The sequence below is a fragment of the Rissa tridactyla genome, chromosome Z, assembly GCF_028500815.1.
Source record: "Rissa tridactyla isolate bRisTri1 chromosome Z, bRisTri1.patW.cur.20221130, whole genome shotgun sequence".
NCBI lineage: Eukaryota > Metazoa > Chordata > Aves > Charadriiformes > Laridae > Rissa > Rissa tridactyla.
The window spans coordinates 87,344,747-87,372,535 of NC_071497.1; the positions used below are offsets into that span (position 1 = coordinate 87,344,747).

Sequence of the window (27,789 nt, forward strand, 5' to 3'; positions counted from 1 at the left end):
TTGTGCTACTGTCATGAGGTCTGATTTTTTTTTTTTTGTTTGTTTTAGGTCTGGTCAGTTCAGTTCTGAACTGTTGGTAGCTGCGTTCGTTTCTCCTCATTTCGCTCCACTGAGGGACGATTTGAGGTAGCTCGGCGGAGGTGACGGTAACCCGTGTGAGTGTGTGCTGTGCTGCACAGCTCCCGGCGAGCTGGCCCGCCTGCCCTGGGAGGGATGGAGGTTTTCTTTCAGGTTCCTAAAACTTGCACAAGGAGCAAAGGCATCAACCCGTGTGAGAGGGGGCTCGGGGGTGAAGGGAGTGCCGCAGCCTGGAACTGGTGGTCGCTCTTGCGGAGCTCCAAGACCCGCTGGGGCTCCGGGCTGCGCACGCCGGGACGGCAGCGTTTGGAGAAGGGACTGAGGGCCCTCAAACGGGAGTCACTCGGCAGGCTGGAGCACACATGCCGATAGCGTTTGATAACGCAGGAATGCACTACGGCAGCGCTCTGTGTCATTGCTAGCGTTGCCGTGGAAACCTGAGTTTTAGCACCAGCTGGTTTCGGTGTGTTTGGCGCTCGGCATCCCGATGTTTATCAGAGAGGCAGGGCTGCAGCCCATGTCCGCCAGCCTGGGGTTGCACACTGGGCCCGGCAGACATCGTGGCTGGCGCTGTGGAGTGCCTGGTGTGCCGTGGCTCCCCTCGGGAGGTCAGACCCTCTGCAGGTGTGTCCCGGGCTGGCCTTGCTGTCCAAGGCGCCTGCTGCCGGCTCGTGTCCTGGGGTGGGCTGGGCCCGCTGTGGGCCGCGCTGGCCCCAAGGCCTGGACATGGCCCTCGGCCGGGCTGCAGCAGGGCAGAGCTCACTGGGAGCCCCGTCCCTTGCCCAAGCTCCCTCTGTGGCTGTGCAGAAGGCAGACTGTGGGGCAAGAACCCATTATCAGGAACGTGTGCTGGGGTTTGGTTGTGCTAAGGGTGGTATCTCTGAAAATGCAGGACCTCCGCGTGGAAAAAGCTGTCCACAGCTCTTATCTGACTTCCTGAGGTTTTCCTAGCTCTGGCCTTCACGTAAGTCATGTGTTTGCCTAGCAACAGCTTTTTTCATTTTGAGGCTCTTTCTGTTTTTCTTCCTGCCGGGTACGGCGGTCTCGTTTCTCTGCCTGTGACGGGGGCGGTGGTGCTCTCCTGCCCCATGCCTGTGGTGTCGGTGCCCGGCACTGAGCGGGGACCGGCGGTCGGGGCACTGCGGTGCCTGGGGATGGGTGCAGCGCTTGACCTTTGGATTTCACGTCTGATCTCTGGTTGCAATCTCTGCTCTTTATGTCGTCTTAGATAAAGGCGGTGTGCATCACACTTTTCAGAAGAGGTTTAAGAGCTTCTCCACCGTTAAACTGGCCGCTGTTAATGTTGCGTAGGTGTGTAGTCTAACGTAGCTTAGACTGAAACTTACTTCCTGCTTTACTGACGCTAAAGAGATTTTCTTTTTGGACAAGAGCCTCCCAGTCAAATGTGAAGACGTGGTTATTGGTAAGTGGAAGCAGAGAATGATCCACACTACTCAATCACCTTAGAAAAGCTTTTTCACAGAGAGATTTCCCCCCCATAATAGTCCGTAAAGGCTTGAAATACACAAAAGGTGTGTTAAAGGCAGGAGGTGTATGAGAGCACAGGACAGGGGGTGTATCGATTTACTGTTATCTCTTACAATTTTCTGACCTGGCTTGCAGGTTTTGGGGAAGGCTGGATGAGAAAAGAATAGCATAGCCATATCACTATTTGAGACCTAAAAACATTGAGAGGAGATACCACTTTACTGCTGATGGATGCAGAAACGTTTAGATATTCCCCTCAGAAAGTAGTAGTAAATTAAGTAGTAGGCTTTGCATGCCAGTGAAACAGTCTGCTGGGTTGGCCAGCACTCTTAAAGAATATTAAATAAAAATTACCCTTTTGCATTCAAGCAATGACTTGGGAAAGTGTACTTGTGAGATTCTCCCATTTGTTTCAGCTGACTTACAATCGAGCGGTCGTTCTTCTGGCTGTGCTGCTGCTGGGATGGAGTATGGTCTAGTTGGAAAATTACTGAGCTAAAAAGCTGCCGTGCTTCTTCCTCCAAGATGATCAAAACGAAACAAGACAAAGTTGTTGCAAAAGGCTGAAGGCTTAGTGATTAATGTTAATTTCTTGCTCTCATTACTGCCTTGCATCTTTGGCAACCCGCCTATTGTACTGTGACTCTTTTCTGTTTTAGTCATCTTCCCATCCCTTGGTGTTACTCGTTACATGGGAGGAACTTGTGCTTTTCCTCTAGCGCCGCTTTCTCCCGCCTGCTCATTCTGTCATTCCCTGCAGCATCACTCCGGGGTCACCAGTTTAACTAGATAACAAAGCTTTGCGTTTCGCTTTGGTGTATTTTTTTCCTTGCTATGAAAATGCTTAGGAATAGAGAACAAATACCTCTGAATGATACCTGCTTCACAGAGCTGTTATTTGGCACTCTCTCTCTAGGCCAGTGATTTTCAGATTTCCCCTGGTAGCGAAGCCTCCCTTGGTGAGATGGGCTGTGATTTGTGCCACACAGGCGACTGTCTTTTCCCTGCCCAGGGCTGGATCTGTTCCCGTTATCCCAGCAGCATGTGTTGGAAAGCAAACCCAGGTTCAGCAAATACTGGGTAGTCTGGACACAGGCTGGCTCCTTGGGTTAGGAATCACTGACGTGGACTCGCAGACCACCACCGGAGGAGGTGGCTCTGCTGAAGCCTAGTTCTCTGATGATAGGGGCGGGGGGGGTTAAGCAAACTTCCCCCTGCAGGGGAAAAGCCCGAGACTGGTTACCAGAATAACCCCTGAGGCTGGTTACCAGAATAACCACTGCCTCTTCTGAGCGGCCACCTACCCCAGGCCCCGCTGTCACTGTCACCAGGTGGCCGTGCCTCCCAAACCAACAGGGGTTAGGCTAAAAAGTACACAACCCCACCCTCCTTTTTTGGATTGCTTGTGAGTAATCATTGAGGAAGCCATTTGGAAAGGTGTAATTGTAGCAGGACGTAGCTGGAACTAAGTTTTCCCCCCACAAATACTCCTCGCCCCAAAGTGGGAGGGCAGCCCCTGTGCAGTGTCCTCATCCCCTGCAGCCAAACAGCTCCGTCTGTTTGCAATCACAGAATTAGCTTGTAGAGTGCTTTAATTACATGCCTTTAAAAACACTACTGGAAAAAATGCTATTTTAAAAACACTACACAAAACCCCCTGGACTGAAACACCATATTTTTTTTTCTCAGAAACTTAAAAACCCAATATTGGGTTGAGGGTTGCAGATTTTTGAACAAGCGAGGCTCACCCATTCACAAAACACTTATTTTGTATTCAGCAAACCTTTCAAACCATTTTCTTCCCCTTCTGTGTACAGTAGGAATGTGTGCACTACGGCTTCCTACCAAGAAGCAGAAGGATAAGTTATGGCAGTGTAGGGTCACGTTGAATTGATTAATCCGACTTGACCCCTTCCCTTCCATCAGCTGTAACGACCGAGAGCAGCAAAGCCAGTCAGCTCAGTGAATTGAACTGGCACAGAAGGAATCTCTTGCTGGGTTGTGTTTCTGTCAAATTGACCTTCTGGCCAGGCTTACTCCGTGTCTGTCGGAGCGGTGGGTCAGATGCAGGGAAGGCGTAGCGAGCGCGTGGTGGTGGAGGGGGCAGGCGCTCTTTGGGGGTGACTGCACTTGGGCTTCATCCAGTGTAATACAGCTTGGTCGCTCAGAGTCCACTGTGTATGTGTGGGGTTTTTTTCTGTTTTTGATGTGTTAAAGCTTCCTTCTTGCATGTAAACTGTTGATGTCCGTGTAGGTTAGCTTAGGGATCTGAAAGTCTATTTGATGTCTTGGGCAAAGTATATTGAGCTTAAGTCACTTTCATTTTAGGAGATGTCTTCACTGATCCCTCTATATTGCCTTAGCAGGTTCATCTGTGGGACTTTCGTGATTGAACACACAGGGTAAAATGCTGCGTCTTCTCTTGTTTTGTGCAAAACACAAATTCAGCTAAATTTCTTCATGGTGCTTTGTGGAGGTTTTATGAAAAAGCCAAAAGTTTGACAAAATGTTCAGATACTTTCCTTAACTGAATTTTCTTGGCAATTGCTTGTGAGTTGTGCATGTTGTTTGTTGGAGATTTTGCATGCGGAGAGAATGTGTTTTTAAGTTTTAAGCACTCCCTAATGTTCCCCATGGCACTTGGGAGGAGAGGGGAGCCCGGAAGACTTTGTAAACAGACTTGGATTCAGTAGTGCAGTTCCTGTAGGCTGGACTGGTTCTCCCCGCTAAATCCTCTGTTGGAACTGGGGAGAGTGCTGTTGCTTTTGAGATGATTCTTGTTGTCTGGGTGGTATTCAGCTGGGAATGGGAAGTATAGCAATTCTGGGAAGTTGGGGATTTTTGTTTTTCCTTTTTGCACCAAACTTTCTGCTTGCCAAATAAATGTCAGCACAGCCACCCTCGTTCTTATTTAGTGTTTGGTGATTTAAGGCAGTCCGTCAAAAGTCTCGACAAACAGAATGGCTTGCCCAGGTGTTGCACACTAGTACTGCCTGAGTGTTGTTTGTGGAAATTTTTTCTTTGTAATTCTTCGTGATGGCATCTCTGAACGTCCTACAGCTTTAGTCCCGTACTGATGGCTCCGGTTCTACTCCAGGGCCATGGCAGTGTGTTTGTGTAGGTACCTTCTGCTTTTCCTAAGTTTTGGGGTTCCTTTGGGCAACAACTTAAAGCCGCTTTTAGTTAGGTTTGAACAAGCGTGGCGGGGGAGAGGAGAGATACAGGAGGGATGGTTTTATTTTGTTTGCCTTGCAGCACTGTTGGTGCCTGTCAGCTTCACTTGACTTTTTTTGCTGACCAGTTTAGCACTTCTCTTAGTGTCTTAAGTTCCTTACCGGCAGTTGCGTTTTCTGGAGCTGTTACCTGATCTTCTGGGCAGGTTTTGCTATGTTCAATATAAGCGACTGCAATATGAAATTGTGTATAGGCCAACTAATGTTACATAAAAGGTTTAAGCCTATATATTGTTTTGAAACTCCTAATATATACAAAAGTTATGCCTGTTGAAGGAGGCAATTCTGTGTGCAGCTGGATTTTGGTATCGTTGCAGCAGCTCTTAGCTGTTTTTCTCCCTTCGCTATCTGTGGCCACAGTAATAATTTAGAAGCAAAATTGGACTTTCTGTAGATTGTCTTTGTTATTTCTGAAAGGGGACATAACTTCATTTAAACCTGCCTGGAGGAAACTGACTTTGTTCTTCAGACTCCATCTCTTCATTTGTATTATCCCAAGAGTTTTTTGCTGCTGTACTTCATTCACCGTAATATTCATTTGTTGTCTTGGGGAGGGCGGTGGGGGGGGATAAAGCCGGTCCTTGATTCTCGATGTTCCTGACTGAGCTCTGTAAAGGTAAAAGACTCGGTGTTAGCAGCGCACCCTTCGATGTGTTAGCTCCCCATCCTGCCTGACCCTGTATGGCTTTGCTGACACCACGGAAGATGAGGTAGAAGCTGTTCAATTGCCTTGTAGTTTGGCGAAGGAATTTGGAATTGCTGTGCCCTCTGCTCCCTTCTTTTTCTGTTTCTTCCAAGAACACGTATCTGCGCTTCTCTGGGATGAGGTCCTGCTCGGAGATGATGAATGACTGACCTTATTGCAGATCTTCTGCAATACATTGATTCTGAATGTGGCTTTTGTTCGGTGCATTGAGCCACATTTTACGTCCAGAATGCCTGGCAGAACACAAAGTCCATCCTTTGTTTTGGATAATGAGTGTTGAATATTTTAATGAGTGTTTCTTAGTCTAGTCAGTGTCAAGTACCATTTCGGGAACAAGTGACTGAGCTAACCTCTGAGTTTTGTCCAGCAACAATCCATTTATTTATAGGATTTCACAAATTCTTAAGGAGTTCCCTATGAGCAATTAATACAATTTAAAAAAGCATAAATCAAAAAACCAAACCCAAAGCAAACAACACACCAAACCTCACAAGACCAAAAAAACCCCAAGCCTTTCACCCTCAGTATGTATGCACATATTATTTATATAAAACAAACAAAAAAGTTCTCTGTATTTTCCCCCCTTTTTTGATATGGGTCTCTTTTACAATGTGAAAAAGATGAGCATATTTCATTAAGGGAAAAGTAATGCCTTGGGTGGTACCAGCACTTCCATGGTACAAGGGCAGCTCCCTGGCTCACTGCTCTGCACACTGAAAATAAGCCGTGGATCTAAATGCTGCTAACCCACGCTGAAGATCATACGGACAAATGAACACTGACACAGCGCTGCGGTTGCCTAACTTAATTTTTAAAAACTACAGTAAACCATTTTTTAACTGTTAAACAAGTGTTTTTCCTCCAAGCAGAAGTAATGGATTTTTTTTACCCAATCCTGTTTTGCTAGTGACAAACTTGCTGTAATTGATTATTTTGACTGTTTATATAAACACAGGTGTGCCTTTGGCATTTTTGAGCAGTGATTGTATGTCTTTAATTAAAAGAAAGATAGCAACTACGTTTCTTCCTCCTGAAAAGCATCTTGAATGCATGTATGCATAGGAAATAACTTCTTTGGGTAAATTACTTAAATTTAGTCTCCTGCATTGGTCATGTTCTTGTTAATAATTTTTTTTTAACTGCAGCTGTTTTTCACAATACTTCAGCTTTTGTCCACGTCTTTGGCTGTTCATAATGTATCCTTGTATGTTGGAGGACACACTGGAGAAGGAAAGAGTTGAACGGCATGGTGGGGTGTGCTGTCCTTCCAGCCAGAAGGGTCTGTGTCTGCTCACTGCTTAACTTCCCAAATCTAACCAGTCCAAGCCCCAATTAGAAACTGCATGGGTTTCTCAGTCTTTCATGAGACACCATAGTTTTCGACTTGAAGAGCTTGTTAGCCCTAGAGTATACACTTAAATGACAAATACTGTTTGCGAGCAAAAAAAAGTCAAGTCTTTGTCAAAGGACTGCTGTGTTTTTAAAGAGTAGGAAAGAAAAGGGAAGAAAGCGGTGGAACAGGGAGTGCAGTATGTTGGGAACAGCGAGAGCACAACCGGGATAGAAAGCTGGAGCACTAGACGTCGATGGTGAGAGTGGATCCCTTCTCCATCAGCTTGGCCTGGGCACTGGTTTGGGTGGTGGGATTTTCCTCCCCCCATCTGGACAGAGACTGGGACAGGAGTGATTCATCCCCCAAACCTAGAAATCCCTGGGGAGCAAAGCTTATGGTCGGGTTTGCCCCAGGGGGAGAGAGGTACTGCTGGAGGATATGACTTGATGGTTTGTTTTTTTTTAAAAAAGAAACTCAATCAAGATGGAGAAGAGAGACCAAAGGAGTGAACTGCTGGGCTGACTGACGGCAGCGCTCATTGAAATGTTAATGTCTCCGGCAGAGTTTCTTCACCAGGGAAAACTGGGAACTTGTACAGTAGCATTAATTATTAACTCCAGTTGAGAGCTGGAAGATCTAATTTCATTTCTGGTTGGGTAATAGAATGATTCACGCAAGAAAACAAATTGTGTCAGAAAATGGAGTCTTTCTCTGAAAATTGACATTCCTGACTTCTGCTCTGAGCTGAAGCCTACTGCAGTTGAGCTATTACAAGAGTTTAAAAAAAAAAAAAAAGTAACAACTAAGGAGAAGTTTTCATCCCTGGGGATGCAGCAAGATGCAGGAGAGATGCATGGCTCATGGGTCTGCCAGTGGCGGGGGGCAAACCAGCGGATGGTGTGAAACATGGGGGAGATACAGAGCCAGAGGCCAAAGACAGACCCCAGACCTTCCCACTGAAAGTCTGATGGGAATTCACGTGTATTTTTCACCTTTTCATAGAATCACAGAGTTGTCTAGGTTGGAAGGAACCTTTCAGGTCATTGAGTCCAACCATCAACCTAACTCTGACAAAAACCACCCCTAACCCACATCCCTCAGCACCACGTCAGCCTGGCTTTTAAATCCCTCCAGGGATGGTGACTCAACCACTGCCCTGGGCAGGCTGTTCCAGTGCTTGACAACCCTTTCCGTGAAGAAACTTCCTAATACCTAATCTAAACCTCCCCTGGTGCAACTTGAGGCCGTTTCCTCTTGTCCTATCGCCTGTTACTTGGGAGAAGAGACCGACCGCCCCTGGCTACACCCTCCTTTCAGGAGGGTAGTATGAGAGGTTTTGCATTCTCAATAATCGCTTTCAGATACGTCTTTTGGATTTGTTAGCACTTCATATTGCTTTTTAACAGCTTTGCTTGTTTTTTTCCTTCCCAACTCAAACCAGGATGAATAGGAATACAACACATTATACCTAACAATTTCCCACCACGTTAGTTAGGCAGTAATCTTCTGTGGTACTGTTCTCTTAGTATGGTTAAGTTACCACTGCTGAATGAATTGCGATGAATTACAGTAAATTTAATAATCCAGGATTAGTACTTTAGGATCGGAAGGTGTAATTATTGATGTTACAAGCATACTTGATCTCTGGTTTGAAACAGAAGAGAAAAATCAAACTATTTAAAAAAAAAAAACAAAAACAACCCAAAACAAACAAAAAAAAAAAACCCAAAAAACACCTTGGAACTTGCTTTACATTTTGCTCTTTTCTAAATTCTGTTCAGTTTTCAAGAGCTTTTTTCCCTCCTCTTGCTGCAAACGGCGTGGATTCAGTCAAGCTCGTGTATTATCTCTGCGGTGTTTTGTTTGTGTGTCTCTACAAAATGTTTTGACGAGTGTTGTTTTATGCATTGCAGTGAACTGAGATAAAGTAGGTGTTGCCCCCTGCTAAGGCGGTGTTAGATCTTCCGAGCCCCAGACCCTGAGACCTGTTCCCATTCTGAAAGCGTGCTTGATGCTGCAGCACCTCAGCCTCACCAATGTTGTAAGAAGCTCTCCTTGTAGAGGTATTTAAGGTGTGAGAGGCTCACTGGCGGTTTCTTGTCAGTTCCTGTAGTTTTCCTGCTACCAAGGCTTTTTCAGCATGTTTTTTTTTTCTTAATGAAATGGTTCGTCCCGTTCCTCGCCGGCCCTGTGGCCGCTCTCCAGCTGCGACAGCCAGTGCTGCCCCTTGGGTCACCGGGTCTGTGCTCCGGAGCAGAGGATGGGGCTTGTCCGGGTCGGCAGTGACCCCCAGTCCCCCATTACCCTTGGCTTACATTTTTATTGAGTGCCTCTTCTCTCGTTAAACAGTGCAGCCGTGACAAAGCTGACTGTTTATGGTCTAAAATCATTAAATCTCTAACAAGAATATAGATTGTGGTTACATAAACATGCTTGTATGATCAGCTGGCAACTAACTGGGCTACTGGAACGAAGTACAATTAAACCTCCCCCATTTGATACTGGATCTTCTTGTACGTTTTGTGTGCATAATCAGAAATGGTGAAAGTTTATTAGGTAATTGAAATGTACGTGTCTTTAAAAAAAATCCATCACCACCCTTGTGAATGTACATTTTCTATGCATAAAACTAAGATGCCAAGTTTTTGAGTTATTTGCAGCTACTTCCTCGGTTTTTCACTACAGAAGTGTGAATATCAGTCTATGACATGATAACAATCAACACTAGCTTTTTTAAATCACAGCTGTCAATGTCCTCAGAGATTAAAGAAAGAAGATAACAGAATTTTCATAAAACTTGCTTTAGTCAAAGGGTGTCTAGAGTATCCTGTGTGTGCAGGAAACCGTTGCTCACTGAAACATAAATATCTTGACGTCTGGTCTATCAGAATATGTGTATGAAAATAGCGTGTATGTGAAAATGGAAGTACCTCCGTGGAGAGCAGTTGGAGCGGGGAAATCCTGCTGACTTACCTCTCGCCTGGTTTGCAGCAAACGGGCTGGATCCTGACTCGGTGTGCAGTTAACAGCCTGTCACTTGAGCCCTGGGGGGAAAGTTGTTATCCAGGGCTTAATTTCAAGCTATCATGTGAAATGATAGAAGCTTTAAAGTTGCGTTTGGAAGCGTGTGAAACGGCAGGGATAAAATACTGGCTGATAGTGAGTGTAACGTGAGATAAAATAGAGTCATTTTCTTCTGAGGTTTGTTGGCTTTTTCTGCTCGGCGATTGAGTAGCCCGTTCTTAAGAACTTCTAAAATTAACTGTTGGCCATTGCAGAGGCTCTTAAGGAAGGTCTTTGAAATGCGTTAATCTGAGCTTTAGTCCTGCTTTTCTTGATGCGTTTGGCTCTCCAGCACTGGTGTTACTCGCAGGTGAGTTTCTGAGGACCTGCTGTCATTTCCTCACTCCGTGGCCTGAAGGAAACGCGTGCCTCCCTCCAGCCCAGCCCGGCCTGCCACCGCAGCGCTGCCTCCAGAGCTGCTTGGGACAGTGCTCCTCGTTAGCTCGGCACTGTTAATTGCTGGTCAGGATGAGCAGCTGAAGTGAGGCCGCAGGTGCTGTCTGCACTGTCAATCAAGCTAATACTGCTGCTGAATTTGGGGGGCTGTGTGTGCATTGGTTGTTACCGCCTTTACAGAAACCTAGGTGAGTTCCATTTTTTTTCTGCTGAACATCTTCCTCCTTTTCCAGAAGAGGAACAACTGATCATCAGAAAGTGGGGTTTTTTCCTCTTGTGAGGGAAGAGCTTCTCTCAGAGATCCTCTTCTCGTACTGCTGTTCCACTGTGAAAAACTACGCATAAACCTTTTGTTATGAGCTGTTGAAATACTGGATCATGATCTTCAGACCCACCGAGTGAAAAACAAACAAACGGAAAACCCAACAACAAACAAAACCCCAAACCCTACAAACCAAACCAAAACCCACCTCTGTGACTAACAAAACTGTAACTCATTTCATAAGCACATGAACGATCTTCTCTTGACTGGTAAAATAATATTCCCATTTCTGAACTTATTTTGTCGTTGTCAGGTTTGTCTTGCAAGACAAACCTGACAAAGTCTTAAGTCTAGTCAAATGCCAAAAATAATTAAAATCTTGGTCACAGAAAACAAGATACCAGTGTGTAAACATAGAAGTGTGTGTAACCCTTGGATTTTTGTATATATAAGGATTTATTCCTATATGTGTGGGCAACTCCCATCTCTTGCAGCTGATGAGTGGTGTGTCCATGCGTGGTTGCAGGCAGCAGTCGCCGCCCGTGTGTGTGCTAGGGAGTTGGTGGCCGGGCTGTTACCACTGGCCACAGGCAGACGGGGCTGGGGACGGTCCCCATCCCCTGCTCAGAGGTTGTTTGGGAGTCGCTGCCCGAGGGGGGGGCTGTGCTGGGGGACGGTCCCACGGGGCAGGGACGGTTCCTGGGGCTGCTCGCTCTGCGGGTGCAGACATGGCACTGTAACGCAGACTTCTCACCCACGGGAGGGTGGCTGGCGGATGAGCGTGTGCCTGCCCCGACCTGGGAATCATAAGTGAAAGGAGTATTGAAATCACGCTGGTTCTGGTTAATCTTAGGACCTGATGGCTTGTGATGGTGCAGAGCGGCTCAGGGCATCCCCCCGGCTCGGCCCTGCCCTGCCGGCAGGGCGTTCGTAACAATCCCTCTGTCTGGCCTTATTTAAAATACTCCTACCGTGCACCGGGAGTTTCTGTTGTTGCGGTGCATCCCAAGACAGTCATTCTGATGTCTAATAGCCAATTACAGAAGAATCATGCTGAGGTGTTTGAGTTTTTTTTTCTGGACATAAAGGCAGTGATATTTGCGAAGGCTGAAGCAGACGTTATTCTTGCCGCGTGGTTTTCCTTCGACAGTTTGTGATAAATAACTCTTCCCGAATTCACCAATCTGGTGACCTTCAGTGTGGTTTTGATCCTCAAAACAGTAGCAGCAGTAGCCATGTGATGATACTGTGACTATTCAGATCCAGTTTAAACAAGTCGCAGTCGAGTTACCAGGAGGCACTTTGGTCCTGGTGCTATTCTGGGTGATGCTGAGAGCTTTTGCACACCAGGAGCATCACGAAGCGCGGGTCCAGGCAAGCGTTCCTAGCAGCAGCGGGAGCCGTCTCTGTCCAGAACAGCTTTCGGCTGCGCGCAAGCGTAAGTGCCCTTTGGCCAGCAGCCCCCGTGGATCTCTTCAGAGCCTTGCACGTCTCACTTGCCTACAAATAAAACCTGAGCTTAATGTTTTCCTACCTGCCTGGTGCTTAACCACAGCTGTTTTAAGCCTGTTCTCCTACCTGTGTGGTTCCTAACCATAGCTCTTTTCAAGCTGTTTTTCTGGGAATTATGTTTTTATCTGTTTCCAAGCCATTTGTAGTACTATTATTATTTAAATTTGAAACACTGCCTTCTCCTTTGTGCCCCAGTCTAATTTGCTGTTTGTCAGCAAACGCTGAGGTGGAGGAGATACAAACTGGGAGGAGAGGCTGGTACACCAGAGGGTTGTGCTGCCGTGCAGGGGGCCCTGGACAGGCTGGAGAAAAAGGCTAGCAGGAGTCTCCTGGGGTTCAGCACAGGGAAATCCATGTCCCGCACCTGGGCAGGAGTAGCCCAGGAACAGCTCGTGCTCCAGGAGGGGACGGGCCTGACATAGGAAAAATTAAGAGGATTGTACTAAGTGTAATTCAAACTTTTCACTTTAAAAAAGTTTGAATTTTAACAGCCTCATGTATTTCATCATCTCAAAACCACCACTTCAGTATGTTTAGCTTAAAAAAAAAAAAAGTATAAAAATTTAATTGTATCGGAGGTTGGCTTAGTGAAAGGTGAAAACTTAATTGTCATGCTAGAAAAGATGCTTTGAAAACAAGGTTATTGTGTCCTTCTGTGACTTCTTACTGCAGGCTCTTAGTTGGGAATTCAGTCCATTCTTCGTTATTGGGCAAAATTGGTAGACATTCACTGGGGAATTGGATTTTTTGTGTTTCTCTTTAGCTAATAAGTTTTGAAGTACTGCTCTCTTCTGTGTGCTGGGAAGTAATAGATCTGTCCAGACATTGACCCAAGGATAATGAATATCTGAAATTAAACCAGCTGGCCTTGTTTCACTCCCTGGTTGGCAAAGCTTTTACGAGTGTCAGGGCCAGCGTAGTGAAATCATCCTACATGTAAAAACATTGTTCCTTTATTTTATGGTAGTTCATACTCGAAGAGCTGTTTTGGTATGCCAGAAAGTTAGATGTTTGTTTAAATAAAAACTTGAGGTTTTAATGAATCAGTTGAGTTTCTGTATCCTCTAAGGGAAGGAAAAGAACTTACCGTCAGATCTTCCTTTATGAATTTTCCATTTAAACTTGCAGTAAATTTTCAGTTTGGATGCAGATGATCTTGGTGCTGGTCTCTGGGGCGACATCAGGGGTGGGTGGGTTTTTGGTTTGGTTTCTTTTTTTTTAAAACTAAGTTAATACAGGAGAGTTACTTTCAGGTCACAGGCTTCTGCGAATGCACCAGTAACTCCTCGCCAAATTTTTGTTCATATTTTTAATAGCAACATGTACCAAATGCTTTTCCTGTTTCTTTGCTCCCACCAGAGATTGTGTACCCCTCTTGGCTTGTCCAGGGAAAAGCAGATTGAGGGGGTCCTTCAGAAAGCGAATTTCCTATACCATAAATCTGTGACGTATAAGGATGATTCAGCAAACATACCCTCCTTTCTCATGCCGCGCTGGTTTTATTCTTTCCTTGGAGATACTTGCCACAAAATGGTGCTAAATTAAGCAGACATGAGTGATTGTTGTGCTTTTTATGGCAAACTTGTTGCTATTGTGAGCTTCTTGGGGGTAGTCCTTCCTGTCCTATGAGTGAGAAGAGCGGGTACTTAGACCAGTGTCGGCCTGTTTGTGTGGAAGAGCCAAGAAGATGGAAATCCGGGTAACCGCCGAGTCTGAGCCCAGAAGAGGGGAAGGCAAAGGGACACCAGTGAGTAGTCGCAGCCCCTTGGTGTGGGTCGTGTCTCCTCCCCAGCCTGCGCTCAGGAGCTCGAAGCCATCCCAGGGAGCGAGTCCAGTGAATCCAACCTGGCTTACTGTGACCGTCACGCTCGCTGCTGTCAGCTGGAGGGCAGAGATGGTAACCTCTGCCGGGGTTAAAAAATGGGAAGGCGGCTGTTGGAGAAGAATTGTTTCCTTTACTGGCGCAGCCTGCAGGAGGCTACTGGGGAGTCTAGTGAATTAGGTTGTGCAGAAAACAATGCGTCGGTTAGATGAATTCCTTTAGTGAGTGGTATAAATAGATCTAAATGGTAAGTAAGGAGAATAAAGTCTTGTGCAGCACAGCAAGTCCATTAATTTAAAGTTCTTTTTCATTCTCTTAGGTATTTCTACAGAGCACAGGTGACCTGGTTCAACATACTTGCTAAAATTGCTCAAGTATATCTAGCTGCATGGAGTTCAACTGATTTTTATAAAAATAGATCACAATTCACTTGGAACACTTACTTTTTTTAAACATGCAGTAAAAATACCTTGTAAGCAGATTTTCAGGAGGTCAGTACAGTGATTGGAGCCTGCTTTTTAATGGTGTGCTTTCAAGGTTGGAGTGGGAGTTTTGGGGTTCCTAACCCCATCGCTGATACGCGCATACCTTTGATCTCCATGCGCCGCTCCTGAGGTGTGTGTTTTTAACTTGCTCACTTCGGTGGTGTCTGCCCTTTTGTCCCCCTGCAAGAGCAGCATCGGGGTATGTCCCTCTAAGACAAACTCCTGCCTTTCTGAAATTTTGCCTGGTGTTTTTTCCCCCCAACTATATTAGTCTAAGGGAGGGAAACATGAACGTGGTGCCTCTTCCTAGAGGCCCTCAGTCCTAGAAGTAAGACTGGAACCATTATTGTAAAACATTTAATGTTTCTCTGTTGTATGAGATTAAGATTCCCACAGTTCTCCGAACCCTGCAGTTCTTTTAATGCTTACTGGTGTTTGCTTCATCTGTTGATGTGGTTGGTGTGTTCTGGTGTGCATTAGTAAGATATTCTAGTAAAACATAATTCAATAAATTTTGCAGCATTGTGGGATAATCAGAGCCTTTTAAGCGTAGACTGAGCTGGCCTGTGGCTACACTTGCGGAGCTTGGCTACATGCGACCATCCTGTGAACTCAAACCCCCCTCGTCCTTTCTGCCAGCCCCGCAGAAGGACCGTGCTGCTGCCTCCAGCTCCGGCACAGGGTGCTGACGGGCGCACACCTTCGTCTAGTGTGAAAACGAGCAGGTCCCCTCAGCTCGGGGCATCATCGTGTGTAGACAAGAAGCCAGGTTCTGCTCGGCAGCAAGAGTTCTGGTTTCCTCAGAAGATGGGTTTGCCGGGATTTGCTGCCATGCTGTGCGGGAAGTCCTCGCCGCAGCGGGTGCGAACTGACCGACTCCCTGTAGCCAGGAGGGTCCTTCTGATCCAAATTACATGGCCTTCTTTCTTCCAGAAGCTTCTAGGTTTAGTTGCTCTGGTTTTGAGATCTGCTTTAGACAAAATAATGTGTTTTTTCTAAATACATTGCATCATACAACAAGAGTTGGTAATTCTGCAGGGAAGAAAAGGCACAATTTGTTTTAGACCCAGACTTCACAAGGGGGGAGTGTGATCAGCGCTTCAAGGGAGGAAGGTCTGAGTTGGGTTCTCAGGTTTCTCGTGGTGAAGCTACCTGAAACAAGGTTTTCATTTCTGTGCTTGAGCCAGATAAGTAGGTGCTTGTAACCTAGTCACCTTTGCTCTGTGTTTGTTTTCTTGTGCTGAACTTTGCAGAGGAGAGTGGAGATGTGGTGCCTGTTCTTGTTTTCATTGCAGAACGGAGATTTTATCAGAGACTGTTTGCAAGTGTAGGGTGCTGCACCTGGGGAGGAATAACCCCCTGCACCAGTACAGGTTGGGGGCTGACCTGCTGGAGAGCAGCTCGGTGGAAAGAGACCTGGGAGTCCTGGTGGACAACAGGATGACCATGGGCCAGCAATGGGCCCTTGTGGCCAAAAAGGCCAATGGCATCCTGGGGGGCATCAAGAAGAGCGTGGCCAGCAGGTGGAGGGAGGTCATCCTCCCCCTCTGCTCTGCCCTGGGGAGGCCGTACCTGGAGCACTGGGTCCAGTTCTGGGCTCCACGTTCAAGAAGGACAGGGAACTGCTGGAGAGGGGACAGCAAAGGACTACCAAGATGATTAGGGGACTTGAACACCTCTCTTATGAAGCAAGGCTGAGGGATTTGGGTCTCTTCAGTCAGGAAAAAAGACGGCTGAGGGGAGATCTTATCAACACTTACAAATACTTCAAGGGTGGGTGTCAGGAGGATGGGGCCAGGCTCTTTTCAATGGTGCCCGGGGACACGACAAGAGGTAACGGGCACAAACTTGAGCGTAGGAAGTTCCACCTAAACATGAGGAGGAACTTCTTTCCTGTGAGGGTGGCAGAGCCCTGGCACAGGCTGCCCAGAGAGGTGGGGGAGTCTCCATCTCTGGAGACATTCAAAACCCGCCTGGACGTGTTCCTGTGCCACCTGCTCTGGGTGACCCTGCTCTGGCAGGGGGTTGGACGGGATGATCTCCAGAGGTCCCTTCCAACCCTGTGATTCTATGATTCTAGGAAAATTGCCACTGACAAATTTCGAGATTATTCAGATATTACAGGAATTGTACTGAGACTTATCACGTACTGTTGCTATGGCCTTTAGAAAATCACTGCGATGTCCCCAGAGGCTGAGCGGTTCACTTTTGGACGCCTCTCTTCTCCCCATGTCTCCAGAAAGAAAACGAGCTTCTCCCTGCTCCGACTGCCTGTGCTGTTGGGAGGTAGTGAGGGCAGTGGTTTATGTTGACTGGCTTCCTTGCTTGGCTTATGGCCTTCCTTCCAAACTGTGGTGGCTTTTCTGTTGTTTGGTTGTTTTTCCTTGAACGGTTTGCAGAGATTTTAACTTGAAAGCAGAGCGTCGGGTCACTGGAGTTTGGTGGGCAGGGCTCGGAGCTCCTTCTGGTGGGTCAGAGGTGCTGGTAGTGGCAGTGGGGTGAGCCCCTGGTGTCAGGGGCAGCTTGGCCAGGCACTTCTCCCCTCCGAAGCTGGAGTTGCCCTCGGCCGGCTCGGGGTGTGGGTTCTCCCTCCCGGGCTGCCCTCACCTTGTTGGTGTTGGCAGGTGCTTGTCTGTCAGAGGAGAGGGTAATGTGGTGGGGCGGTACGCTGTGAGATGTGGGAGAGCTTCCCCAAGTATGTTTTTTTTCACTCGGCCGTAATGTGGGTTGGTTTAATCCACCAACAAAGCAAAGGAAGAATCAGCACAGCTCTTCCGCAATCCGGCTTGTCTCCTGCCTTCTCAATTGCTCAAAGATTCAGGAGTGCCTAATGTTGTTAGGCTTGCACTAGACAACATTTTTGCTCTTTTTTTGAAGAAGATGACAAATACTCTGTTTTGTTTTGAAACTGCGAATGCTGGTTCATTTTTCACAATGATGGGGAGAATTACAGAACAGTTTGTCTGGGTGACTGTGTGTTTTTAGTACGTCCGGCACAGCAGGGGCTCTGTGTGTGCTTTTTCGTTGGGGATGACAGAAGTTCCAGCAGTTAAAACACTGGGTTAAAGATTTGTTGTCTTTTTCACCCTGATGTGTTTTGCAACCAAAACATTGAGTTAAAGATCTGTTGTCTTTTCTGTTTTGTTATGTTTTGCAAACTTTCAGGTATAATAAAATAGAGATGAGGTGCTCAGGGGATGGAAGCGAGTTCACAGAGTCCCTGGGTGCAGGTAACTTTCCAGCGTGATCTGGTTTCCCTCCTTCCAGTTAGTGGAAATTTACCTTGCTGACGCCTATCTTGGTTTGAAATCAAAAATGTCTCTACACAGGGAGAAGAAAAAAAAAAACAACCCCAAAACAAAACCAAAGCAACACTCCCCCGCCGCGGTTCAGGTTAAGCTGTCTCCAGGTGAAACCCTAGATTGCCGTCCTTTCCCCCGGTTGCCTTGGAGAGGGACACTGATTGCTTCCGTCCCTAAGCCTGTGCGGTGGCTGGCGGGGCGGCGGTGCCTCGCGGCGCTGCCGGGGACGGGCTGGCGCCCAAGCAGCCGGGCAGTGCAGGGTGAGTTGGGCTTCGGTGGCGGCGGGGCGGCTGGGTGCCGGCCGCTGGGGACCCCCACGCGGGTGCGGCGAAGGCTGGCTGGGGTGCGGTGCGATTTGGAGAATATGTAAGGGGATTTGTCCATCTTGAGGGGTTTGACCTTTTAAAAGGTAGTTGTGGAAGAACATGTTGAATGTTTAATCTTCTCTGGTCTGCGTGGCATCTGGTCAAACGCTGGTTTGCATTGATCCAAATGTTGTGCCTTTTCACACTTGTCTGTTTGTTTAAAAAAAGCTAAGTTTCTAATTTTATAACCATGTTGATTGTTATTTCAGCGCTACTCTCTTAATGCGTACTCTAAATGTATCGTGAGATTTTCTGTTCTATAGGAAGTTGACGTCTACAGCCTTCCTTCTTACACCGGACTCTGGATTGCTGTGGCTTTCTTTTCATGTGTCTATTTAGAACATAGAGATGTATATTCTGATACTTCTTCAGGTTTGTTTTTATAGCCCGGCTGTTTTTCTTTTATCAGCTGTGGACTGCGCCGCCTCTCCTGGGTTGTCTCTCGGGGGGGTGGTGTAACATCCTCGCTGGTGGGGAAGAAACGCACAGCTCAGGGCACTGCCTTTTCCCTTTGCTGCCATAGCTCTTTCCTAAACTTCCCAGCTCCGGGATATTTTATTAATCCAAGGGCAGGAGCACATTTTAATAAATTTTATTTATATGAATACTTTATTAGGTTTTAGAAATTACTTTGCTTTTCAGAGCACCTGGAGAAAGTAGAAGTGTCGTACACTTAAAAATGAATTAAAAAATGTGAATCACGCACATAAATATACATACAAAAGTCTCCTAAATCTGTAAACACATCTATATTCTCTTATCTGTTTCCTGAGGTGAACTGGGGTCTGTCCATTGTCGGTGAAGCCTGGTCTCTGCTGCATGATTGGCTTTTGGTTTCATAGCTCGGTTCTACCTAAATCAGCCATGTCTTCTGAAATGGCATTGTGAATTACAGAAGAGAAGCAGAATCTGTATAAAGGTTATCCTTCAGCAAAGAAGAGAACTATGTAACCTCTGACATTTTTCGGGGAGGCAAGAATACATAAACTTCATGTTAATCATTGGACAAAGCAGAAGTAGGTATGAATGTGGTTAGTGGTGGAACTCGCCATTAATGCCTAACCGAGCCCTTTATGGCACCCCTGCTGCTGTGGGTGAGGTAGGCTCAGGTTAGCGGGCGAGGACGAAAGAGTATAGGCGTATATAGCTTTGACAAGCAAGGCTTCATAAACGTTAGCCTTTTACTGCCTAACTGCTAACAGCCAGCCAACAGCCGCCTCCCCGATGTGCACGCACAGCTTTGCATTTCTCGCAGCAGCAATGTGAAACCCGTGTAACCCAAGTACTCCGAAGGGCATAGTTTTCTTACATTCTGCGACACGTTCAGTGTTGTAGTCGCAAAAACCGGACGGAGGGCGGAATGTTGTTTCAGCGCCGGGTGTCGGGGGAGCGCGCCCCATCCACCGGAGTGGGAGCCGTGGGCTGCTCAGCTGCAGCTCTTGGAGGGGCAAGGCAGTGGCAGCGCCTGGCTTCCTAAGGAGACTCTTCCAGGCTTAGGGCGCTACAGGCAAGGTTTTAAAATGACAGAAAAAATTCCTCTGTGGGGTGAGCTTAACTTCTTTTTCAAAGAGTGCATTTCGAAAAGAAGCTTATGATATATTCTTTTCAAGATGAACGGAACTGAGTGGAATACAAAAATTGCAGTTAGACGTGTCCATCTCATCTAGCCTGCTGGTTGCCTGTGGCCCAGCGCTGGAGGCGGCACTGCAGGGGGTCTCCCCCGAGCGGAGCAGAGGGGCAGAATCCCCCCCCTCGCCCTGCTGCCCACGCTGCTGGGGATGCAGCCCAGGCTGCGGGGGGTTTCTGGGCTGCCAGCGCACATTGCCGGGGCGTGTTGAGCTTCTCATCCACCAACACCCCTGAACCCCTGAGTCCTTCTCCCCAGGGCTGCTCTCCAGCCATTCTCTGCCCAGCCTGGATCTGTGCTTGGGATTGCCCCGACCCAGCTGCAGGACCTTGCACGTGGCCTGGTAGAACTTCATAAGGTTTGCACAGGCCCACCTCTCCAGCCTGTCCAGATCCCTCTGGATGGCATCCCTTCCCTCCAGCGCGTCAACTGCACCATGCAGCTTGGTGTTGTCAGCAAGCTTGCGGAGGGTGCGCTCGATCCCCCTGTCTATGTCACCGACAAAGATGTTAAACAGCGCTGGTCCCAGTACGGACCCCTGAGGAACACCACTTCATCACTGGTCTCCACTTGGATGTCGAGCCATTGACCGCAACCCTTTGAGCACGGTCATCCATCCAGTTCCTTGTCCATTGAGTGGTCCATCCATCAAATCCGTGTCTCTCCAATTTAGAGACCAGGATGTCATGCAGGACAGTGTCAAATGCTTTGCAAAAGTCCAGGTAGGTGATGTTGGTTGTTCTCCCCTTATCTTATGCCACCAGTGCTGTGGCGCCATCGTAGAAGGCCACCAGATTTGTCAGGCATGACTTCCCTTGGTGAAGCCATGTTGACTGTCACCAATCACCTCCTTATTTTCCATGTGCCTTAGCAGAGATTCCAGGAGGATCTTGCCGGGCACAGAGGTGAGACTGACTGGTCTGTAGTTCCCCGGGTCTTCCTTTTTTCCCTTTTTGAAAAATGGAGGTTATGTTTCCCCTTTTCCAGTCAGTGGGAACTTCACCGGACTGCCACGACTTCTCAAATATGATGGAAAGTGGCTTAGCAATTTCATCTGCCAGCTCCCTCGGGACCAATGAATGGATTTCATCAGGACCCATGGGCTTGTGTACCTTCAGGTTCCTTAGATGGTCTTGTACTTGATCTTCCCCTACAGTGGGCGGTGTGTCTTGCAGAACATGAATTAGGGATCCTCCTGTACTTGGACTTTATCCTGCTCTGTAATTTATTTTTTTAAAATGTGGGGTTTTTTTTATGCAATTAATACAGAGAGATTATTTTAATGCAGAAATAAGATGCCACTCTGGCAAAGCTGATGTTGGGCTTTGTGGGAGGAAATCTGAGTATCATTGCTAACGTAGTAACTGTCAGAAATGCCTCTTTACTTAGTATTACAACTTCTTGTCCTCCAGTTCTCATACAGTAAGGTCAGAATAGTCTGCATTTCTGTCTTTTTTTTTTTCTGTGCTGCCTTCTCTTAATGAAGGAATTTTCTTGATCACAATTTGCAAGTTCATTGCCTTTTGTCTATTCAGACCCCTCTAGAAGACCAAGTATGTTGTATTGACGTTAACAGATTGAGAAAAGTTAACACATGAAAAAAAAGTCAATATCCACTAACATAGCACCATTGAATTTTCACATAATGTTTTGTTCACCTATGTGGTAAGCCTTAGGCTCTTTTGGGAAAGAATCCTGTTTTCTCAATTAGAAACTACTTTGGACAGTATGAAGTGCTGCTGGAAAGAATACCAACAAACATTTTCAGAAAGGATTTAAATCCTCAAGCATTTGTTTTAATGCCGCACAGTTACTAGGGCAGGATGTGTGTCAGGATGAAACTCACCCTGCAGACAGGTTCAATGAGACTCTTGTTTTTCTTTCTCTGAAGTAATGTGTTTGTGACTCCTTCCAGAGGAATGGTATTAGACCGGACAGGCACGGCTTTGCTTCTGGGGGGTTTCTGACCTTCCTAATAATCTCCAAAATCTCAGATACAGCTAACAAATCTGTCTCTCGCCTTTAGCTAGCTAAAGCAAATAGAGTAGGTGTAGCGTGGTCATGCCAGGATAAACTTGTGGGAAAACGGTATTGTTTTCTGAGCGAGCTTCAAGGAACGGAGTCTCAAATTACTGTAATTGAATCTTGTATCTTGCAGGTCTGGAAGGCTTATCAGAGCAGAAAGGGGTATAACTGATACAGGTGTCTGCAGAACCTGTTTCTGTAGGATCCTTTCCAGATTTAATTTTGGTGGCCTCTTTGTGTAGCAAAAATTAACTGGTCAAATGGTGAAAAAAATCAAGTAAAAAATACCATTTATACTACTGTTCCTCAGGAGCTTAATGCAGTGAAGTGACAAACTGAGCATCGGGTTGGTGTCGTAGTGATAGGCATCCTCAGAAACTGCCATGTGTCATTGACAGGTGTTTTTGAGCTCTGTATATACCAAGGTGGGGAGGCAGGTTTAGAAAATGTAATTTTAAGGATTTATTTTTAATCTTGCGCCCTTTTTTTTAAACTGCAGACATTTCTCTGATGAAGAGGTATTAGCATTATTGGACAAAAATGTTATATTTTCCCTGTGGTTTAAGAGACAGCTTTAGAATCTAAGAATGAATTTCCGTGGAGTATGGATCCTTGAGGATTTGAAATGGCCCTGCTCAGCAAATTATCTTCTCCTTTTATTACTATTATTGTTAAATTATGATGACTATGACATTATTGCTATTATGTACTCTTACTGTGCTTTTATGTAACGCTTTAACAGCTCTGACTGGAGTTGGATGCTTTTCATGCTTGGATTCAGGATATTCTTTAGCAGATAAGGTGTACACCTCCTTCCAAGAGGTTTTTCTTTTCAAAATCTTACCTAGGAGAGACTCCTGCTGTCTAAAGGCTGGGAGTTCATTCACAGCTTAACCTCTTGCAAACTGTTGCTCTTCAAAATGAATTACAGAATAAACATTAAACCCGTTTTTCTTTTCTGTTAACAGGAGGAGTCTCGTATCCTCAGGGTAAAGGTGGTTTCTGGCATTGATCTAGCGAAAAAAGACATCTTCGGTGCCAGGTGGGTGTTCAACGTTGACTGTTTTATGGGTTTAAACAGAATAAACTTAGCAGAGCGAGGATGTTTTATAATTGATGGTGAGAGATCCCGTTACTCGATTACAGCCGATGCAAGTTATGGACTGAGTTGGCAAGAGCCGTTGCTTGCGGCGGTGGCAGTTGATGCCCTTGCCCACCACAGGAGGCCATTCCCAAGCTCACTGCATTGGCTCTCCAAGTGTCTGAGGAGCAGCTTGACTTTGGCGCTATTTGGTGTTACTTAAAATGACTCCCAGCTATCTCCCCATGTGCCCCACATAGCGCAAGAAGGCCCAAAAGCCAGCGCTACCCTCTCTCTTACATTGAGGAAGCTCTGCTTTCCCTGGGGGCTTCCAGTGCCGCCTTCTCAGGTGCCAGGCATTGAAGCCTGACTCGGTGGCCAGGCTGTGAATTGTCTTGGTCTCGGACCCAGGTGCCACTGTTGCAGTTCCTGAGGATGGCACCTTAGAGTCGTAGAATATCTCAGGTTGGAGGGAACCCATAAGGATCATGGAGAGAAAGGCAATGAAAGCATTTTCTCCTGTCCAGCCTGTGCCAGGAGAAGGCGAGCAGTAAGAACGAGTGTAGCAAAGGCTTCTGCAAGAACTGCGCTGGCTTGGTGATTTCCTGTTAGGCTGTGGCATGTCTAGGTTTTAATTCCAGTTGAGCCTTGGACCACTTTGAGTTTCAAACTGGGGACTCGAGAGGGAAAACAGAAGGTTTTGGAGCGCGTAAGGCAGTCTTCATGTGATTGCTTCTCTGTTCGCCTGTGTAGCAAAAGATGGGGCAAACAGACCATAGTTTGCGCTGGTCTTTGGCCAAAATAACAATTGTCAAACAAGAAAGCTGGTTTTAAATGGTCTAATGGAAAGATACAGATACAGTCACTTTGTATGTTCTCAAGTCTTTTGTTTTGAAAGAGTTAGTCACAGATGTAGGAATAGCGTTTCCCCAAGTCTGGGCTTGCCGTGCAATGACTTAAAGAATCAAATCAGGTAGTTATTGGGGGAGAAGCTGGTTCTGAAGCCAAAACGAACAGGAAATTCTTAAATTTTTTTCCAAAGATTTAATTCAAGTTTGACGTTCTTGCTCTCTCAAGCCTAAGTGTGAGGAAATGCTTTACTGTAAATGCTCCAATCTACTTAGAATTTTTTTATCAGCTTGAAATTAGAGGTATCCAATTTAGCTGTTATTGAAATGACTAATTGCTTCATGTATAAACGAGCCTCCCTGTGGATTTTCCTGTATTTCTTTAAAGATGCTTACAAATTGTTCATTAGCTTACATATCTAGCTTGAAACTACATGAAAGCAGCAATTAAAAGTTTAATCAACTATAATTTTTTTGGTGAAATTTGCAACAAATGTTCCTTTGGTAGCTGTGTGCAGAATATGGTAAGACAAAGCTTTTTTTATTTTCTTTTCCCAAATTTGCTAATTTGAAGAACAGCTTTTGATGCTGCCCGTAAGCAGCAAAAGCAGCAGCTCGTATGTAGATGTAGTCGGGCAGGTAGCGCTTGCGGAGGAGCTCCCAGGTAGTACCATTACTGGTGTGGCTGGGACGCGCTGGAGCAGTCCTGCTGCTTGCTCACGACATTAGCACCTACCTCAGGCTGCGGCAGTTGGCGCTGAGATGCTGCGCTGCCGAAATAAAAGAGAGGAGGAGCAAATTCTAGAGAAGAGATGGGGCTGAGGCCCAGAGAAAAGATTTCTATTGCAAATGCTAATCGTAGAATTGCCACATTTATGTGCTAACTTTGCTTTTTCTAGATCTTGTTTAATTTGGCTTTTTCATAAGATTATAGATGTATCGTTTACTTGATATATTGGCTGGATTTTGTTTCTGCATTATTTCCAGAGCTCTAAATTTTACCACTTCTTTTGAAACAAGCAAAGCTAGTGGTTGGAATATTGAATCTGCTCATTAAGAGGAACTTTATTGAAGTGCCTGGCAAATTCACAGAAGTAATCTGAGACAAGTGAGAATCTTTTTAGTGTTCATTTGATTTGTTAAAGGACACATTGGAAACTTTACAGCTGAATCCCCGACATTGTAGTATCTCCTTTGGCCGTACTTCTCATAGAACTTTTGTAAATATTTAAGATGTCGTGTTCAAAAGAACTCCTAAAATTTGCTTAGGAATTGATAAATTGTAAAAATAGCTTTAACTTTATGCATTTTGAAAGATAAAAGCTAAGTGACATTTAACTGAGTTCTACTGATGTGGCCCTTAAGTAAATTGGTCTCAAGTCAGTAGAATTTCCATAAAACCAGAGAGTTAAAATCATATTCCCAACTTACGTTTTTAACTTTGTTTTAAACAGCTCCTTAGTAAAAGTTGAGACTGACAGCATCGTATATTAAAAACTTAGTGAAATGCTTAAATTGCTGTGTCAGCAAGCTTTCAGAAAGCTTTCTTTTTTGGCTAAAGTTCCAATTTAATTTTTCTGTTTGTTTTAGGGGCCCTGCGTACCTTGCTGAGTTATTAACGTTTCATGCTACTTGAACCTTTAGTGTGATTTAAGTTGCTACAGATAGTGTCATTCTCACAAAGCTGTTGAGTATTGAACATGGTGCTGTGTAGTGAGTGTCCCATTAACAGCTCTGTTGAGGAGCAGTATGGAGGAGGTGATTAAATTCTCATTTGGGGCGATGGAGGAGAAACATGTAATGTTTGACCAAAGCAAGAGGATAAGGAAAATTTATGCATGTTAAAACTGTAACATAGTTTTTTACTGTGCAGTGTATGTTCAGGTTCCCTAAAAAATAGCAATAACTAATCCTGCCTATGTGTGTTTTCTTCTCCTGGTGTGGATGTAGACCCTGACGCTGTCCCATAAATAACTTCCATGAGATCAAAAATCTCTTTCAAGTGGATTTTTGTGATGGTGTAACTTTTAGCACCCAGAGTAATACCTGATGTGAAAGCGCATGTGGCTGCTAGGTGCCACGTGGTAACAGAGACCCTTGTCAGCAGACGCGGTGACCGAGTGGGCTGTGCTGGGACCTTCTTGGGAGGTGCAGGGCACCCCTTGGGAGGTGCAGGGCACCCATTGGTGCCACCCAGTGGTGCAGCTGGGGAAGGAGGAGCAGCCAAGTCCCGGACGTCCTCTCTGTGCTTGTGACAAAGGGGTCTCTCCCAGGGGCTGGTCTCCTCTTAAATCTCCCTGCTTCCCCCGTTCCTCTTCTTACCCACAGCAGCTGGTTCTGTTCTGCCTGCCCCGGAACTCCACTTCCTGCCCGTGGGAGGTGGCTGCCCAGTGTCCCCGAGGCTGTGGGGCTGGGTGTCCCTGGCTTGCCAGGGCGATGCTCCCGTCCCTCTGCCAAGGGGACATGCGGATGGAGCGGCAGTGGGCACCTGTCCCTCTGTGCCGGAGGTGCTGGGACGGCAGGGAATGCCGCTGGGAAGCGCTGGGGTGAAGCTGTGAGGCAGCTCCGCACAGGCTCTGTCTTTGGAAGCAGGTAAATAGGCTGCGCTCTGAACAACAAACACTTGAGAGCCAAGGAGAATGCCCTGGGACTCAGCCTGCTGCGGATTTGGACAGGGTTGACTTATGGGGTTGTGTTGTGCGCTTGCTGCGGTTGTAGCAAAGAGAAAAGAAGTCGTCGGCACCCAGAGACACAACAGCATGGCCTGAGGATTTTAACACACTCAGTATCCTGCACGCTATGAAACATTAGCGTTTCTGCATGTCGTTCCTAACCAGCACTTCTGAATTACAGACAAATACTTCGTGTGTGTGTGTCTGTCTCTCTCTTCAGAAATTAAGTGTTGAGGACAAATTCCTGGTCTTTGTAATGTCCTTTTTAGGAGAAAGAAGGTCAAGTGAACTGCTAAATATTTTAGATAGTTGCACACTTTAGAATGAGTTAATCTAAAGTCATTTGAAAACACGTTAGAATTGCAAAGTTGTGGCCCCAGCAGCTGCTGTGCCTCTTGGTGGTGGAGTCGTGCCGGGCTCAGTGCTGGGGCAGAATGGCACGTTACCACCTCACTGTGAAAGATTAACTACAAGGCATACATTGTGTTTGCCATCGCAGTGGGTTTTCCTTACTGCTTTTAATCAACTTTACCATTATAAAACACTGCCTGTAGGCTTGCAAATGCTGAAAGCTGTTCCTTGCCTGATTAAATCCAGGGAAGGTCTCCTACCAGTGTCGAGCATGAGAGAAACTAGCATTTTCTTTCTGAAGACTGTAATAATAAAGAAAACTCAATGCTTTTGATTTTGCTTTTTTGAAGTTCTTTTAGGCTTATGAAATAATTTCAATAGTAACTAATGATATACAAGTTCGGAAATGTATAGAGTTATGATTACGGTGACACAAAGTATACGAGAATGTAGAATGAGATAGAAGCAATGAGCAACGTGAGGTGGTGGTTAAATGGGATGAAGTTCATCTGCATGGTTTCAGTTGAGGTGGACGTAAGTGGCTGGTCGGTTTAGGTGTAAGTGTGTTTTATAGCCTGTTTTATGTTCTGCCCTGTAAAATTGCAAGCCTTTGATATATACTGGTGGCTAATATCTTTACATGTTACTGAAGTCTAAGTAGAAGGGCTTCTCTAGTGACCTGGTCTATTTGCTGAGCGTGGTCTGCCTCAGCGGACAAGTTCATGCCTTTCCCTGAAGGTGTGTCCTGTGTGGACTTGGGTTTTTGATTGTTAGGGTATTTTCCACTTCTAAAAAAATATAAATAAGTAGAATCCAGCACTTCTGAAAGTAGCACTGGGACGGCCATCGGGTTATGTGGCACAGTGTTGACACACTTCGTATAAATACGGCTTCTGCATGTACAGACAAATGCACTCACAAGTAGTAAAGGTGAGTGCATATGTATAAACAAGAAGAAAATGTCTTCTGCTTATTATGGGTTGTGTGAAATAAGACCTTATGGTGTGGGTGTTCTTAGTTAAACTAATAGTTTTGGAAAGAAGGAAGGGATTGTGTGTACACTGTAACTGGGTATATCTGATGGAATTTCTTAGTTGCTACTTTTGCCTTCTAAATCATGAAGCAAGTGGAAATCGTGGC

The 27,789-nt window shown here is 46.0% G+C and overlaps 1 protein-coding gene across 4 annotated transcripts in view; it reads left to right on the forward strand.

The window, feature by feature from the left end:
• Nucleotides 1-27,789, forward strand: part of LOC128903015 (E3 ubiquitin-protein ligase NEDD4-like) — a 161,494-nt gene that overhangs the window by 14,793 nt on the left and 118,912 nt on the right. For 3 of the 4 annotated variants that reach the window (XM_054186878.1, XM_054186879.1, XM_054186881.1), the window contains exon 2: nucleotides 22,666-22,739. In XM_054186878.1, the coding sequence (XP_054042853.1) occupies nucleotides 22,666-22,739 (74 nt within the window). Of the gene's footprint in view, nucleotides 1-17,894; nucleotides 17,941-22,665; nucleotides 22,740-27,789 lie in introns of those variants that run through there. The other variant, XM_054186882.1, reaches the window with a different exon arrangement.